Genomic DNA, 19118 nt, shown 5'->3' on the forward strand with positions numbered 1-19118 from the left:
CTGTTTTCCAGTGGAATGGACTCCTAAAATTATTCCTTCACGTATTCTTTTGAGTCTTGCTTGCTTTGGTCAGTATTATTTTTGTGAGCTTTATTCATGTTGTTGAAGCAGCAGTACGGTTTGTGCATGTTCACTGCTGCATAGTGTTCCGTTTTATTAATATATCACAGCCTATTTGTCCATTGTACTGTCGATGGACATTGAGGTTGCTTACAGTTTGAGGCTATTGCAAACATACTGCTGTGAGCATCCTTGTGCCTATATGCTAGTGCACAGTCACATGTGTTTCTCTGGGGACATAACCAGGTGTACAATTGCTGAGCCATTGGATAGGCATACTTCTACCTTTAACAAAATATGCCAAAACGTTTTCCAAAGTGCTGTACCCGTTTGCTCTCCCTTAATCAGTGCATGAGAGTTCCCGTTGCTCCACACCTTTGCCTACACTTGGTTATGTCAAACTTTTAAAAACTTTTGCCTATCAGCTAAGTGTGGAGTAGTATTTCATGGCCATCTCTCGCTACACTTTCAGCAAATTATGGAGGGTAAAGAGGAAATTTGAACCCTGTGATCGTTTCAGAGGAAGTGAAACTAAGGCTCTCTGTTATTCTCAGTTTATGAGATTTTCCTTTCTCCCCAGCAGTCCTCCAGCTCAGGAGGATGGGAGGAGGACACAGGGCTCTTTCTTCTTCTGAGACTTGACTCATAAATGTTGCTTCTTCCCCCCAGCTCCTGATGGGCCTCCCATGGATGTTACCTTGCAGCCAGTGACCTCACAGAGCATCCAAGTGACCTGGAAGGTAAGTGAAGGCGAAGACATTTGCCCTGAAAATGCCTCCTTGTCTCCTCCCTCCTCAATCCAGCAGTGAAGCCCCTAGCAGTCTGCCACTCTCTATTTTCTTATAATGGCCGCACCTGTGTTCCGCCAAACTCAGTGGGGTTTGAGGAGTGGACAGAGAAATGGCTAAAGGGGCAGGTCCACCCATCAATCCCCACTCCCCTCCCCACCCTTGCTCTTTAATAGAGGCCTACGGCTGGGGTGAACAAAGAATTGTGCAGTTACAAGGTTAAGCTGATTTTTCACCACACTGGCCTGTCCCCCAAATCCCATATGTTGTAATAGGTCGAGAATTAGATTTGATTTTGTGCAAAGTTCAAAGAGACCCTGTGGAGATGCCAGGACAGAGCTGGAACTACAGTGAGGTCCCACCCTAGTCAGGGCCCTGTGATTGGAGCTGAGAGTTAGGATGATGCGGTACCCTGTCTTCTTACGGTGAGCCTTGTCTCTTCAGGTCTCTATTCCCTCATCTATAAAATCTGGAGGAAAATAACCACTCTGTCTACCTCTCAGGGGCAAGGGGGTGGGGTTGGTATAGAGAAAACAGACCACTATGTGCTTTAGCCATTTCTAAGGGGCACAGATGTGTAAGATCCAGGGAGTTGCTTAAGGAAAATCTTAGATCTACAGCTGGGCAGGGAAACAGATCAGAATAGCCTGGAACAGGACATGCTTTCCTGGGAACTCTAGCCCTACAGCCATATCCCTGCCACGGCACGGAAGGACTGACAATACTGATAACTTTCCGTCACACTGTTTTCCGGTCCCCAAGTGCTTTCTCTCACACTAACTCATTGACCTTGTTCTTGTGAGGTGGCCAGAAGAGGTGTTTTTATCCCCATTTGCCAGAGGAGGCCATGGACACAGAGGTGTGGGGTGACTTATCCACAGTCATTCAAGTGGTAACAGGTGTAGGACTTAAATGCTCACCGTCTGAAGTCCAGTGCTGGTCTCCCTACACGGCCCACGCACGGCGTTCTGGAACAGAGAGCTTTCTTAGGGCCCATCCATGTTCTTCTTGGTGCTTTCCCCACCTGAACAGTGGAGCTTTGGGAGTTGCCTCACCTTCATCCAGGATCAAAGGTCCAAGGTCATTTTCTGACTCGAACTCCTGATGGGAAAAGCCCAGCTGCTTTATTCCTCCTTCTGGGCTCTTCATGAAGGTAGATTGGAGAACTGTAGAGATTCAGAAAGGCCTAATGAGGTTTCCGTAAGAAGGACGCACATACACACACATGCACACACACCCCCCACAACACAACACACGACACACATGCACACACCCCCCACAACACATCACAATACATACACATACACCATACCACACACACACATCACATCATACCACATACACCACACTCACACACACCACACACACATACACCACACCACACTCATATACACACACACCACATCACACACACATGCACCACACCATGCTCACACTCACACACACCACACTACACTCACACACCATGTGCACACACACACCACATCACACCATACACTACACCATACACACAGGACCACACACATAGCACACACACATACAGCACTACACACACACATGCACTCACACACACATACACCACACCACGCTCACACACACCACACACAAATACACCACACGCACACACCACACTCACACACACACCACATCACACCATACACTACACCATACACATGCACACATAAAACACCACACACACACACAGCACTGCACACACACATGCACTCACACACACGCACTCACACACACATACACCACACCACGCTCACACACACCACACACAAATGCGCCACACCACACTCACACACACACATCACATCATACCATACACTACACCGTACATACACACACACACAACCCCACGCACATAGCACACACAGACATACAGCACTACACACACACACAGCCCGCTCCCTTCCCTCCCTAGAGAAGTGGCCTGGAGGACGGAGGAGCAGACCTGGGCAGGTGGTCCTCCTGGAGGCCAGCCCTCCTGTAGCCACGCTTCCCCTCCAGATTCAGGTCCGGGCTCAGGGGCTTTCCTTACAAACTGTGGGTGAAGCCCAGAGCCAATCCCTGAGTCTGGTCCGTGTCCTGGCTCCGGACCCCTTTCCTAGGAATACTCCAAGGAGCTAGGAGGCGGGGTGGGACCTTTGGCTACAAAGCCCCGACCTGGAAGGTCGATAAAAATTTAGAATCAGATTTATTTCTCCGGTCTTATAATGAAAAATAAAATTGATTAGAAAGTTAGAACTTTGGAATGAACCAGCCGGTCAATAAATTTTGGGCTGACTTCTCCGGGGATTTTTTTTTGACACTGAGAAACAGATTAATGAAAAATAAAGATTCACTTGAAAGATAAGTCACTTCATTTTACGACTCTTTCCATGAGATGGATTGCCTGTGCTTTATGACATAAATTTGCAATCAGCCCTATTGATTTCTTAATGCTTCAGAGAAATATTGTTAAGATTGATTTAAATCCTGAGTGTGCCTATTCGGGGAAGGTGGGAGGATAGAGAAGGAGACAGACGAGGAGAGAAAAAGAGAGAGGGAAGGAAGGAGGGGAGAGAGGAAGGATCTGTCAAGGTTTGTATAAATTGGGGAATATATATGTGTCTGTATCAGGGTGACACTTATGGACACATATATATTATATTATATATGTGTCACCCTGATACAGACACATATATATTCCCCAATTTATACAAATTTTGTCAGGGTGAAGATCCCTGGGTGGCGCAAACAGTTTGCGCTCCACTACTAAACTAAAGGTTGGCAGTTCAAACCTACCCAGCGGTGCCATGGAAGAAAAGCCTGGCAATCTGCTTCTGTAAAGATTACAGCCAAGAAAATCCAATGAAGCAGTTCTGCTCTGTTACACATGGGGTTTCCATGAGTCAGAATCGATTCAATGGCAATGGGGTTGATATGGTTTTTTTTGGCGTCAGGGTATGCCTGGATGCCTACTTCCCAGGGCCTCTGTCAGTATATGTAGATGGGAAGGAAGGTGGTGTGGTGATGTGTACAGGTGTATATGAGGAGAGGGATCACTCTGGGCATGTAGCCATGTGTGTCATCTGTATATCAAAGTGTATGTCAGTATGGGCATGTGTATATGTAATGTGAAAGCATGTGTCATTGTGAAGATGAGGGTATCTGGCTGTTGATGATATGCTGTCTATAATGGATGTTTGTGTGTGTGTGTGTGTGTGTGTGTGTGTGTAGGCATATGTGTGCAGAGACAAGACTCAAATGCCGAAGTTTGTCCACTTACAAACTAGCAAACAGGACTGCCCAAGTGCAGAGAGAAACGTTATTCAGACATTAATAAAAGTTCAAGTCAATTAAACACACACCTGTTTAGTGAGTTCCAAACAATTATGTTAAATTAAAAACTTCATTTTATTGACTTAACAGTGAGCTTAAAAATGCAGTTCATTTAAAACAGTCATTGAATTTAAAAAAAAAAAAAGAAAAAACAGCCAGGCTGGTTTACTAACTTAATTGTTTTTGATCTCACTATTTTTTAGTACAATAAAAAGGTAGGTTTTTTAATTAACTTCATTGTTTTTAAAACCCCGATTCAAGCTGTTTTTATGTGTTCCGGGCTGGGTGCTCCTTCTCCATTTAGAGAAGGCCAGGTCCAATCGTTAAAGGAGCTGGCTTGTGTTTGTGGTGGGAATGCATCTGACTGGGGTGGGTATATGGTTTAGGGTATTTGCTCTGATATGTCTAGGTGTGTGGGGCGGGGCGGGGAGTGGTTCCGGATGTGAGCAGACATATCGGGACTGTGTGTATGGGCATGTGATCATGGATGAGAATGTTGTGTGTTGGTCGATGTTTTCTCTGTAGGACGTCTTGCTTGTGTGTGTCTGGACATGTGTCAGAATCAAGTTTAGGGGTAAAGGTATGTTTTCCAGCCCCCAGACTGATGCCCCTGGTTGACTGGAATCTGTCCTTCACTTCCCCACAGCCCAGCGAGAGCCCCCAAACACCCCCTTTCACCTGCATGTCCCTGCTCATCTCTGCCTCTCCATCTAGGGGCTGGCTACGGGCCTCCCGCCCTCACCACAGCCCAGCCCCTGGCCACTATGTCCAGGGCCATCCAGCCACTGTGCTCCAAAAGTGGCTGGGCCCCAAGGAAAGTCACGGCACCCTCTCCTTTTATTCAAACCAACTGCCCACCTCCCTCCCTACCTGGTTTCTTTTTTGTCTGCGCTTCCATTTCTCCCAGGCCCCTGAGCACAAGCCAGATGATATTCCCATTCATTCGTTCAATAAATATGTATTGAGGGCCTACTATAGGCCGGATATTGTTCTATACCCTCAGAGCACAATAGCAAGCGAGACAGACAAAACGCACCTTCACGGCGCTTATATTCTAAAGGGGACAAATAAAGCACACAAGTAAAATATGTCAAGTGTCAGACGATGTTGAGTGCTATGGAAGAAAATAAGGAGTGCAGGACAGAGGACAGGAGCAATCTTACATGAGAAGCTTAAGGAAGGCCTCAGTAAGAAGATGACATCTCAGGAAGGGCAGGACACAGGTGAGGGGCAAGTGGTGTGACTATCCAGGGAAAGAGTGCCCCCCAAGAGAGGAGTCTGTCTGGTGTGATCAAGGAACAGCAAAGAGGCTAGTGTGGCTGGAGCATAGGAAGCAAGGGAGACAGGTCCAAGGGCAATGGAGAGCCAGACCACCTGGGGCATGTAGCCACTGTAAGGACTTTGACTTTGACTCCAAGTGGATGGGAGCCATTAAAGCATGGGAGCGAGGAGTGACCTGGTCTGATTTGGTCTTAAGAACATCATCTCAGAGTGCAGAGCCCTGGAGTGTCATTGTGCCTTTGTCCCCTCCATCCTCATAGGCACCCAAGAAGGAGCTGCAGAACGGTGTCATCCGGGGCTACCAGATCGGCTATCGAGAGAACAGCCCCGGCAGCAACGGGCAGTACAGCATCGTGGAGATGAAGGCCACCGGGGACAGTGAGGTCTACACCCTGGACAACCTCAAGAAGTTCGCCCAGTACGGGGTGGTGGTCCAGGCCTTCAATCGGGCTGGTACAGGGCCCTCCTCCAGTGAAATTAATGCCACCACCCTGGAGGATGGTGAGGACATTGGCGGCAGAGAGGGCCACAGATCCATGGTCCACCCTCTCCTGGGCCCCGTCTTGGTCCCGTGATCCACACAGACTCCCTGGATCACCTCCCTCTCCTCTTGCCCACTGGCTCCACTCAGCACTCTGGGTCTCTCCATCCGTTTGACTGTCCCTCTATCCATCCACTATCTGTTGACCGGTTGGCCTGTCTGAGCTCTTGTCTGTCTGTCTATTCATCTCTCCATCCATTCTTTTCACTCTGCCTTTTTCTTTGCCCTCCTTCACCATCTGTCTCTTTCCTCCTCCGTCTTTCTGGTGCCCTAACTCAACTCTCTGACCCCGGCCCTTTCCTCTATGCCCTGGGTCCTGTTTCCCCTCCCTTACAGCTTCCAGGTTGGGAAGGGAGGAGAAGCCATGTTACCTTTGCGTTCTGGGCTGGAATCTCCCACCATCTGTTTTAGGGACTTGAGATGAGACTGTGGAGTTAAGAAATCCCAAAACCCATGTCATAGAGGATTTAGAGCCCAATTTTTAAAACTTTATTCTTTGACGACTAGCAAGGACTCCAAGCTCTGATTGGTAAATTAAGGGGCCCAGTTTTTCCAGGGGAAGAGGGCTAGGATGAAGCACGGACATGCCTGTTCTCCAAGCACAGAGAAGATGCCAGCTGGCACCTGAGCCTGCACCAGGCAGAGAAGGGGCTAGGCTGGCCAGAGCTCCCCAAAGAGCAGAATAAAGAAGTAGCACAGCATCTCCCCAAACTTCTTTCTTGATGCCTCAATCCAAAACCAAGGTCTGAGATTAAAACCAGCCACTGAGTTAGAGCTTGCCCACTCCTACCCAGACTGACTGCCTAGGGGATATTGTGCCATTACCCATGGCTCATCAGAATACCTGCCAGTCCTCCAGTAGAGACCTCGTCCTCTCTGCAAAGGCTGACACCCCTGGGAGGCCGGACACATCAGGTCATAAACACCTGAGAGAAGCTTAGTTCATACCAAACCCCTTGCCGTCAAGTCGATTCCGACTCATACCGACCTTATAGGACAGAGTAGAACTGCCTCATAGAGTTTCCAGGGATGTAAATCTTTATGGAAACAGACTGCCACATCTTTCTCCAATGGAGTGGCTGGTGGGTTCGAATCGCCAACCTTTAAGCTAGCAGCCGAGTGCTTTAACCACTGTGCCACCAGGGCTCCTTTAGTTCATACCGGTGACTCTTATTAGGCTACAAATTGGAGTTGTCTGGGAGCTTTAAAAAGACTCATGTCCAGGCTTCATCCCAGAGATTCAGATTTCATTGTCTGGGGGCACAGTCTGGAGCAGGTGTCGGTGGCCCCAGAGTGCTGGACACTTGGGAAAAAGGGTGAGCAGAAAATGGGGGGAAGGGCATAGAAAGCAGAGACATATGGAGAGGTTGAGGGGGAGGCACCAGAGCCACCCTGCAGCCAGTCCACCTCCAGCCCCCTCCTTTAGCCCAAGACCCTCACTCCCACTAGGGCCGCTGGGTTGAAGAAGCTCCGCCTGTCCCCTCTTAGTACAGTAGTATTAATTCCAGGAGATACCCTAACACAGTGGCTCTCAAACCTGAAGGTATGTCAGAATCTCCTGGGAGGAGCTTAACCACAGACTTCTGGGCCCCATCCCCAGAACTTCTGCATGGGTCAAGGGTTTGCATTTCTAATAAGTTCCCAGGTGATGCTGATGCTGCTGGTCCAGGGAGCAACTTTGAGAACCTTAGCACCAACAGCTAGCTCATTATCCATAGGGCTCCAGAAGGCTAAGTACCCTGCCCAGAATCCCCTATCTAGTAACTAACAGAGCCAGGATCAAAAGCCAGGCCTGGCCCCAAATCCCATACTCTGTTTACTTCACCCTGTTGTTACCTTTTGCTTGGGAGGAAGACAGGAGGCAGGAGGAGGTGACACGGATACAGGCTGCTCTGAGAAGGCATGTCCGGGTGGAACAGCCCTCCTGAGCCTGCCAGCAGGCCCGACCTACACTGAGCTCCGTCTATCCCAGGCCGGGCCAGGAAACAGCCGGCCCGGCCCCATCTCTGCCTCTATCAGGGCACCATCTCCTTTGTTTGGTGAGGGTCCCCTAGAATGTCCAACAGGGAGAGATCAGCGTGGGCTATGGAGTCATTTTCAAAACAAAAGAGGAGAGGGAAAAGAAAGTTTCCAGCAGCATTTGCTCAGCAGTTTTTCATACTTAATTAAGGCCCTCGTTAGCCTGTCAGATCCTGATGGTTTCCTGGCAATATTAGCACTCCTCCTGGAGTGTTCAAGGGCCCTGCTTTAGCAATAGTGTCTTTTTCATAATTATATTACCTTCATTTTGTTCAAACAGGCGATCTGTATTAGTTTATTACACTGGGTCCCTAATTACATGGTGCTTATATTTTTACACCTAAGTAATATGAAACAATAATCATTCTCAAAGAGGATCGTTAGGATGATGTATTATCATTTAAATGCTCATAAAAATTAGAGTTGCCTCTTGTGGGGCAACGGGATCTAATTACCTTCCATCCAGCATGTGCCTTCTTTCTCCCATTCAGAGCAAAGCAGACATGGTCTTCCCCATTGTCCCTGGCTCCTGGGAAGACAGCAGGAAGTGCCACCAAATTCTCCTTCGCCAAGGTGGATGCTGGGGACTGGTGTCCCTGCCATCTGTCATCTTAGAAAGGGCACCTGCGCCTGGGCCAACCCATGAGGGTGGAATTTAGGTTAAACACAAAGAGCATTCTCGGAGGGAAATGTTAAAAGGCAGAGGAGACCCCCTAGTTGGTCCCAGAGACTATTTTCCCATTATTCCAGGCTTTTTGGTGTGTTCATGTTTAGCGACAGGGGACAAATGAGTAAGGGTCCCCAAAGTCCTAAAGGCCTCAATGGAAACTCTTTTCCCCTTCACCACTGTTGACTAGGATCCTCTTCCCTCTTCTTCCTTCCCTTCAACTTGACATAAGGACACAGAGTTCCAAGAGTCAGGCCTCAGCTCAGATCCCCTGGTCACATGACACAGAGAGGCTGACAACCTTTAAATAAGATAATGTTGTTGTTAGCTGCCATCCAGTTGGCCTGGACTCCTAGCAATCTCATGCACAATAGAACAAAACCCTGCCTGGTCCTGCGCCATCCCCATGATCAGTTGCAGATCAGACGGTTGTGATCCATAGGGTTTTTATTGGCTGATTTTCAGAAGTAGATCACCAGGCCTTTCCTTCTTCCTAGTCCATCTTAGCCTGGAAGCTCCACTGAAACCTGTTTAGCAACATAGCAAAATGCAAGCCTCCACTGAGAGATGGGTGGTGGTTGCACGTCAGGTGCATTGACTGGAAATCGAACCCCAGCCTCCCACATGAGAGGCGAGAATTCTACCACTGAACCACCACTGCCCCCTTAAATAAGATAATGACCTACAGATACTCCAGGTCAGACTAGAGGTCTTCTAGGTTCTGTTGCATTCAACAGAGGTGGGTCCCTGGGGCCAAGGTGGCCTACTGGTGACTTCCCAAAGTCTCACACCCAGATTTCACCACCTTCTACCCAGAACACTTAGCTAGAACCAGGAGAGGAGACTTTGTCCACTTCCCTGCCCTCCCAGGCCCTATTCTTATAACTCATGAAGTTAGGACATCTTCCCCATGTCTTACCTGGAGTTCCTCTGGCTGGCCAGCAGGTCCCCGCCTGAAACCCTTATGATCTGTGCTGTTTCTTACCTCCCTGGCTGACTGGACTTTTTGGTACCCACCCCTGCCCCATGCAGTGCCCAGCCAGCCCCCTGAGAATGTCCGGGCCCTGTCCATCACTTCAGATGTGGCTGTCATCTCCTGGTCAGAGCCTCCGCGCAGCACCCTCAATGGTGTCCTCAAAGGCTATCGAGTCATCTTCTGGTCACTCTACGTTGATGGGGGTGAGTCTGCAGAGAGTGAGGGCTGGGACTCAGGGTGATCCACACAGGGTGGCTGGTGGTCAGCTTCCAGGCTTGGTCAGAGCTGAGCATCGTCCGGGATGTCCAGTGAAGGTGCAGCCCTTCTCTTCTCCACATGTGGTGGCCACAAGTGGAGCAATGACACTATAAGGACCAGAGGATAGCGAGGGAGTGGCTTGGGATCCACTCACCCATGACCCTTTGGGCTAGAGGCAGGGGCAAGGGGGTTAATGCTATACATGGTCACCTCTCCAGTGAGGGTGAGAAGACATCCATATATTCGGGAATCATTTGGGGTGTGATGGGAACATATTTGCTTTTCTAATTTAATATGGTAATACTAGTCCTTGGTGGCTGTATCAGTCAGAGTCCCAGCAGGAAACAGTTGGCACACTCAAATGGGGCAGTTGAAGAGAATTTAATGAAGGGACTACGTTCAGAAGAGTGGGGAGGGAGGGTGGAGCCCCCCTGGGACTAGCAACAGCAGAAAGCCATTATTAATTACCTAGGCCTGAAGGGGCCAGAGGAGGAAGCAGAGTTACCAGAATCTGGTGAGAGCCTCCCCTTGGCCAAACCAAACCAGAGACAGGCTGCAAGGGAGCCCAGTGTGCAGTCTGCGAAGATCAGCCACCCAAACCCTAGAGCAGGGCAAAGAAGAGCTGACAGTGGACCTAGGGGTGAGGTATGGCGGATGGAGAATACTCAACACAATGGCTCAAACTCCTGGGTGTCTTCCTTCCCCTGGGACATACTGGTCCAAATGGGTTTGTACCGTCCGCCACAAGCACACCAAGGTCCTGCTAGCTGGTATACACAAAAGACCTTGCAGTGACCAGGAAGCCTGCAGTCCATACAAGCCTTTGGCGTCCCAGACTGTGGAAGTGTTCTGCTGAGGGACGTAAAAATCTCAGCAGACCACAAAAGGCTAAAGTGAGTTTGCCTGCTCTGAGCCTGAGTCTTCTGCCACCAGTGCCCTGTGGCCCTCTCTCCTTTCCTGGAGGGTCTGGAAATCCAACTCACAGTCACCTCTCCAGAGCTGCAGCCAAGCCCTTTCCCACCTGGGTTCTGCTCTGCCCATTCACATTGCCATCAAAGAATGTCTTTCCCACCACCCGCTCCACTGCCTCTCCAAAAAGCATGGAGGCCTCCAGCCCAGGACTTTCGTCTGCGAAGGTCTCCCAAGTTCTGATGCTGTGAGATGCCAGCCCACACTGCTCCAAATTTGTGCTGGGCCAGGTAGGAGGTAGTTCCTCATTTTTCCACACCTGCCTAGCTTCATCTTTTATAAGCCTGTTTGCTTCCCAGCACTGCCCCTCAGGTCAGGAATCTATCTGCCCCTCTAATCTCAAAGACCATCTGGGCTTCTGGCCACACCGCGCTTGGCCCGGGTCTTTCTGGGGCTCTCCCATCCTGGACAGGTCTACCTGGCTCTGGACCTCATAAGAAAGGAAGGCCTGCTGCCAGGCCTCTGAGATCCCCTTGCACTGACCTGGAGTCCCCTCAAGCTGTGTATGGGGGTCTCCACCCCTGGACCCCAGAAGACTGCTGCTCTCCCCTGGCCAGGCCTCTGCCTTGGGCCCTTTGCCCACACCAGTCACCTGCTAGGATGAAGCCTGTGCTCAGCCAGTATCTGAGTCTGGTTTTCTGAAGGCCCAGTAGCCCCAGGCAGAAGGCTGTCAGCTCAAGAGCCTGTCTTTTTTCCTCCTTCTAAGACCCTGGCCCTCCCATGGGACCCTCTCCCTAAGCTCTTCTTTAGAGTCTAGAAAAAGCTCCTTGGCAGAGCCAGGATGATGGGACCTCACTGAGCCTGGGAAACGGCCCAGCCCTTCCCAGGTGAGGCAGTCAGCTCCACCAGCCTCACTAGCTTCTCCCTGCAGCTTCTGCAGGGAAGGGCCAGTGTCCTCAACGATGGCGAGCTGGGTCACGTGTCCCCTTACACTAATAATGCTAGTCTGGAAACAGTCAGATGCAAGGAAGCAGCCTCATCCTAGCAGGAATCATCCCCAGGGGGGAGTGTTGCTTGGAGGGAGGAAGGTATTCTAAAGGGTGAATATCAAGTTGAAGTTGGTGCAAGGTCAGTAGGTGGCTGAGGCCAGGCCAGCATTTGCCCCTCACCCTTCCTGAGCTAGGTGGGGGAGACATGGCCTGCGAACAGTGCCCCAAATCTTCTTCCGTGTACCCTGAAGTGGAGGCCCCCCTCGTCCCACCACCATGGAGTCAAGGTCTGAGCCCAGTGGCATGGCCAAGCGCGGCAGAGGGGCAGGAGCAGGGGGGCCATGGCGTGGCTGGGCTGGGCTGCACTCAGCGGCTACCTATCTCTGGCAGAGTGGGGCGAGATGCAGAACATCACCACCACGCGGGAGCGGGTGGAGCTGCGCGGCATGGAGAAGTTCACCAACTACAGCGTCCAGGTGCTGGCCTACACTCAGGCTGGGGACGGCGTGCGCAGCAGTGTGCTCTACATCCAGACCAAGGAGGACGGTGAGTCCTCACCCCGAGGCTCATCCTGCCCTCACCCCCAGGGGCTATTGGGTGGCTGTGCTCTAACTTGGGGAGGACACAGCTTACCATGCCCTAGGACTTATGCATAAACACATAAGCAGCTGTAACTAGCCCCCTGCAGCACTAGGTCAGGGACCAGACAAACCCTCTCCTTCCACCCTCATTCCAAGAGCATTCTTTTTTTGGCATCTACTCACCTGCAAGGTTCAGCCTGGTTTCCTCTGGATATAGATGTTGGGATGGGGGGAAAGCAGGAGCACATCTCGGGTTAGGGACTTGGCAGTCACTCCATAGAGGCCCCAGCATGGGCCAGGCCCTGGAGTCCAGTGTTCTTGGAGGGCTCTCAGCAAGGGGAATCGTATGTGCCCCCATTTGGAACTCTGATCTCAAAGCCCTTCCCCATGGGGGTAGGGCTGCAGGAAAACCAGAGATAGAGAGCCAAGCCTCTATCTTGTAGAGTGAGAAGATGGGGAGACCAGAAGCAGAATCAACCCAGGAGAGAACAGATAGGGAGAAGAGGGGTGCACAACTCCAGGGGGCACCATCCACATAGAACACCTTGTCCAGGAGGGCTGTGTGTGAATGCTGCTCTCTGGGGCTCTTTGTGCAACTCTGGCATCTGCTTCCAGCCCTTCTTTTTCCCACCCCAACTGCATCACATAGTGGGTTCTTCAATGTTCTGAACCAGGTACTCTAAGAAAGGGAAGAATTGGTTTATGTGAAGAGTACCTGGCACCCAGTGGACATGTAATAGCCATCATGGCATTGTGGTTTCCTCCCACTCAGTCTCAGTCATTTCATTGAAATTGGAGACCCATTGTCTAGTTTCAGGCCACACAATTTGCCAGAAGGTTCTGGAGGGTTTAGAGGAGTTGAAAAGAAGCTACTCAGGCTGAAAGTGATGGTGGAGAGGGTCCCAGTGCAGCCCAGTGCTTGGTGACCAGACTAGCTCCCAGCTCAGCGTAATGCTCCCCACTGTCCCTGAACCCCTCCCTTTCCATCAGCCCCCTCCTCAAGCTCTGAGCAATTAAATATTTACCAAGCTGCCTGCCCTACTCTTCTTGGCATTAAATCAAGATTTCCTGGGACAGCTCTGGGCAGAGTCACTCGCTCTTGCATGGAGACTGAGCTGGGTGACACTCTGAGCCTGGCCCCATCTGAGTCCTCAGAGCACCCACACACAGGCCCTTTCCTGGCCTCTAACAATGAACTGCTTCGGCCCCAGATATCTTGCCTCCTACTCTGATGCAGGACCTGAGCCATAAGCACATCCACTTGCTTTCACTGACCTAGGTGAGCCTCCATGAGGGAACCCAGAGGTCTAGGAGCCCCATCCCTCCCTGCAAGGAGCTTCTAGCCCTTCACCCTCAAAAGTTAATGGGGTCACATACAGGAAGGAATAACAGGCAGGACCCATTGTCCCAAGGAAGCAGTGATCCTCATCTTGAAGATACAGCTTTGCAGAGGGGAAAGGGCACTGGTAAATACAGAAGAAGTACATACAAGCCCCCAGCCTTGTCATTTATTGGCTGGATGACCTGGGCAAGTAACTTAAGCTCTCTGAACCTCAGTTCCTCTTGATAAAATGGGGAGAGTGGTACCTCATCAAGTTGTTGCAAGCAGCAAGATAACTGTAGAATCCTTTCTAAAATGTCAGGTACTAGCAAATGTTGCTTTATGGCTGTCAAGATGCTGTCAGGGAAATGACTGCTCCAGTGGACTCAGGTGCCCCTGAGGAAATCTGTGACCCCAAGGGGAAGCCCAGGCAGGAAAGAATCTGCTGTTGGATGAGATTTCATCCAAAACAGCAGTCATAGCTTCACGTGTGTGTAATGTGCTTTCATGAACATGGTTTAACCTTCCCAATAACCCTGTGAAGTAGGAATTATTTCCATTTTACAGGTGAGAAACTGAGGGCTAGAAAGTGAAAGTAAGTTGATGAAGGTCACTCGGCTAATAGGTGGTAAACCCAGGCTTTCTTGTCTCCATATCCTCTAAACTTTCTGTCATAGCACATCTATCAGTTAGAAAGCCTTTGACTATGAGTAATAACAAAGCCAATTTAAAAACTTTTAAGCAATAAAGACATTTATTATCACATACAACAAGAAGTACTGAGTTAGAGCAGCTCCAAGGTTGGTTAACACAGTAGTTCCCATCTTTCTGCTCTGCATCCTCAGTGTGTCAGCTGCTCCTCTCGTGATTTCAAGATGGCTGCAGCTCCAGGCACCACAGCTAGGCAAGACAGAGTTCAGAGTGGGAAGAGGAAGTCTCTTCCTATGTATAGGCCTATCTTGGGAGTGAAAGAAGCACTTCTCAGAAACCCCCTCAACAGATCATTCTCATTTCTCATTGGCCAGACTGGGGTCACAGGCCTCTTCCTAATCCAGTCACTGAAAGGGAAGTGGAACCATCATGACTGACTTAGCCTAAACATGATGTATTTTCTGGGATAGATGATGGGGACAGCTTTCTCTGAAGTCTGGAGGATCATGGATTCTCAAGCCAAATTGAGGCTCTGTTTGCCAGGAATAGGAAGGAATGGCTGTTGGGTAGGCAGACAACTTGTGCCTGATACACCACAGCTGCCCCACCTCTACTAGGTTCCCCAAGTTTGTAGATGGCAATTATTCCAGTTATTACTCTGCTGGCTTGGGAAGCAGACAGGTCTGTGTTCCAGTTCTAGCTCTGCTGTGTTACCTTCAGCAAATATCTTAATCTGAAGACACTGCGACTCTTCACTTATCCCCCTCAGAATTTTGCATTTTTCCAAGGGAAAAAAAATGATCAGGAAATTAGAGAAAAGCAAAAGAAATAAAAGAATAAAATGCAGGCATATACATTCAAGCTTATTTACTAAGTCCATATTTTTAGTCTGGGTTTGGTTTCAAGCTGACTTGGCTAGACTCAACTTGTGAGCTACAAAAGTGTCTTGACTATTCCTCACCTCCCTGTGAATATCTAACCAAGTAACTGGCCTCAGAGCACAAAGATGAGTTAGATTTCAGTCTACTTGATAGACCTTTAACTGAGGAAGAAGCACGACTAGGCCTTAGGAAGGTAACTCTTGCAGAAGTGTGGAGGACTGATCACAGGGGGAAAGCAGGATAAATACTAATGTCAGAGAGACCTGTTAGAACCTGTGAGCATCTAGGCAGAGGTGAGAAAGGTCTGTACTAGGGCAACAGCAGTGAGGATAAAGAGTAGAGGAGGTGGGCAGGTTTAGAGAAACCTGTCAGAGGATTTCCACTTCCAGTAATGGCAGTCTAGATAACTCAAACCCATTCTTCTTTTTGCTGAGGACAGCTAGGAAATCCGGATAAAATATTTAAATAACTGCTTAAAGGCATCAGAGAGATGATAAGAGAGTGAAGAATTACTGGGCCAGTATCCAAGAGAGAATAAAGGCCCAGAAGGCGAGCCTGGCATTTGGAGCATCTTTCCCCTAGGACATTTGCTGAATCTAGGGGCAGTTGCTGAGAGGCTGAGCATCACTAGAAAGACAAGGAGTAGAGGACAGAGTCTGCCAGGGTGTGTAGGTCTATCTGGTGAAGCCCCCTCACTTTGAGTTGAGACCCTGAAGAACAGCACTCTAGGAGTTGTGAACTAAAAGTATACAGCTCAGCTGCAAAACCTAGAAATTAGATTGAGTTAACCCCAGATCACTGGTATCCCCAGGTGCCAGTCAGAAGCAAATGTGAATCCTCTCTTTAGGAAGATAACATCATCTGAGGCCTCAAATTATTTCTACAAACAATTTTGTAAATACTGTATCTGGAATATGATAAAAAATAACGGGGACAACGTGAGCAAAAACTATCAGGAAAAAATAAATGACCCACAAGGCTTCCAAATATGGATTTTATCAAATATAGACTTTAAAATAATTATGCTTAAAATGGCCAAGGAAATAAAAAACAAGATTGACATTTCAACAGAGAATTGGAAACTATCAAATGGAAATTCTAGAACCAAAAAATACAAACACCTAAAATTCAGATTTCAGTAGATGGGTTTGATAACAAATTAGACACAGCTGAAGAGATAATTAGTAAACTGGAAGATAAGTCAGAAGAAAATATCCAAATTGAAGCACAGAAAGACAAATGGATGAAAAAATAAAAAGAACAGGTAAGATACATAGAACAGTGATTCTCAAACTTTAATATGCATACGAATCACTTGGGGATCATGCTAAAATTCAGATTCTGATTTAGTAGGTCTAGGGTGGAACCTGAGATTTTGCATTTCTAACATGCTCCCAGGTAATGCTGCTGCTGCTGATCCATGGACTACATTCTGAGTATCAAGGACATAGAGGATACAGTGATAAAAAAATCCCAAAGAAGAGATGCAAGAGAATGGGGTAGAAGAGAAAATGTCTGAAGACTTTTCAAAATGGATGAAAGACATCAAACCACAAATTCAATAAGTTCTACAAACTCCAAAGACAATAACTAAAAGAAATCCACACTGAGGCACATCATAATAAAGCTGCTAAAAACCAAGCACAGAGAGAAAAATTTTGAAAGCAGCCAGAGGAAAAGAGACACATTACCTTCAAAGGAGCAACTATTAGACTGTTGGCTAACTTCTTACCAGAAACACTGAAAACCAGAAAAAAATGCAATAATATATTTAAGATACACAAATAAAATAGTGATCAATCTATGATTTTATATCCAGCAAAAATATTCTCCAAGATTAAGATGAAATGAAGAGACTGTCATATGAACAGAAACTGAGAGAACACCTGCCCTAGAGAAATATTAAAGGGTATTTTTTTAGCTAGAAGGAAAATGATCCCAGGTGGAAGCTCAGTGATGGAGGAAGTAAAAAAGAGCAATTAAATGGTGAATATATGGGTAAATCTAAATTAATATTGACTACATAAAATGATGATGATGATAATGATGTCATTTCTTGGGTTTAAAATATATGTCAAATTAAGATACACAGCAACAATGACATATACATGGGGGAAGGGAGACAAGTGGATGTTCTAAGTTCCTTGAACTGTCTGAGAAGAAAAGTGCCAATTACTGATATTAAATTTCGGCAAGTTAAAGATTCATGTTGTAATCTGTAGAGTAACTACTAAAAATAGTGAAAGACTGCATAATAGCCAAACTAATAAAAAGAGTACATAAAATATTTTTTAAAAAATTCTCAATCCAAAAGAAGGTACAAAAGGAAAGAGAAAGGAAAACAGAATAGGTGGGAAAAATAGAGTATTTAGTAAGATGCTGTATTTAAATCCAAACATATAAGTAATTGCATTAAAGATAATTTAACTCAATACTACCTAAACCAATCTACAGATACAATTCAATCTTGATCAAAATCCCAACAGCATTCTTTACAGAAATGAAAAAAACTAATCTTTGATTTTATATAGAAAGACAAGAGACCCAAAATAGCCAAAGCAATTTTGAAGAAGAGCAAAGTAGTAGGGCACCTCATACTTCCTGACTTCAAAACGTATTACACAGCTGCAGTAATCAAAACAGCCTGGTACTGTTTTAATGATAGACACATAGACAATGGAACAGAATTGAAAACCCAGAAATAAACCCAAACATCTATTCAGTGGAGAAGGAACAGTGTCTTCAATAAATGATGGTGGCAAAACTGGATTTCTACATGCAGAAAAATGAAACAAGATCCATAACCCACACCATACACAGAAACTAATTAAAAATGGATCAAGCACCTAAATATTAAATCTAAAACCATAAAGTTCTTGGTAGAAAATATAGCAGCAAAGCTTTGGGTCCTAATTTTTTTTCAGCGTTAGATTATCAAACACAGCAATGAATGAACAAGCAACAGAAGACAAATAGATAACTGAGACCTCATAGAAGTTAATTACTCATGTTCATCAAAAGATATTATCAAAAGAGTAAAGAGACAACCTACAGACTGGGAAAAAATCCTCAGGAATGATATAATTGATCAGGGTCTAATATCTAAAATGTATAGAAAACTTCTGCAACTTAACAACAAAAAGACAAATAGCCTAATCAAAAACTAGGCAAAGTACATGAACAGACACTTCACCAAAGAGGATATTCAAATGGATCAACATCATTAGCCTTCAGAGAAATGCAAATCAAAACCACAGTGAAACACCATTTCACTCTCACTAGGATGGCTAAGACTAAAAAAAAACACCGAGACTATGGCTCCAGGAACAATCTGCTAACTCAGAACTGAAACCACTCCTAAAGCCCACTCTCTTAGTTATCTAATGCTGCTATAACAGAAAAACCACAAGTGGATGGCCTTAACAAAGACAAATTTATTCTCTTACAGTTTAGGAGGCCAGAAGTCCGAATTCAGGGTGCCAGCTCCAGGGGAAGGCTTTATCTCTGTGTTTGCTCTGGCAGAAGGTCCTTGTCATCAATCTTCATCTCTCCTAAGAGCTTCTCAGCACAGGGACCCCAGGTCCAAAGGTCACACTCCCCTCCTGGTTCTTCATTATTGGTGGTAGGAGATCCCTCTCCTCTCTGCTTGATTCTCTCTTTTATATTTCAAAAGGGATTGACTCAAAATACAACCTAATCTTTCTTGTAGATTGAGTTCTGCCTCATTAACATAACTGCCTCTAATCCTACCTCATTAGCATCATAGAGGTAGGATTACAATACATAGGAAAATCACATCAGATGACAAAATGGTGGACAATCACACAATACTGGGAATCATGGCTGTCATGGATTGAATTATGTCCCCA

The 19118-nt window shown here is 47.2% G+C and overlaps 1 protein-coding gene across 1 annotated transcript in view; it reads left to right on the top strand.

Moving 5' to 3' along the window:
* Nucleotides 1-19118, top strand: part of DSCAML1 (DS cell adhesion molecule like 1) — a 390413-nt gene that overhangs the window by 345747 nt on the left and 25548 nt on the right. The window contains exons 16-19 of the mRNA XM_004385674.2: nucleotides 730-800; nucleotides 5717-5957; nucleotides 9716-9862; nucleotides 12206-12361. Of these exons, the coding sequence (XP_004385731.1) occupies nucleotides 730-800; nucleotides 5717-5957; nucleotides 9716-9862; nucleotides 12206-12361 (615 nt within the window). The remainder of the gene's footprint in view (nucleotides 1-729; nucleotides 801-5716; nucleotides 5958-9715; nucleotides 9863-12205; nucleotides 12362-19118) is intronic.

Source organism: Trichechus manatus, unplaced genomic scaffold (assembly GCF_000243295.1).
Source record: "Trichechus manatus latirostris isolate Lorelei unplaced genomic scaffold, TriManLat1.0 scaffold00143, whole genome shotgun sequence".
Classification (NCBI taxonomy): domain Eukaryota; kingdom Metazoa; phylum Chordata; class Mammalia; order Sirenia; family Trichechidae; genus Trichechus; species Trichechus manatus.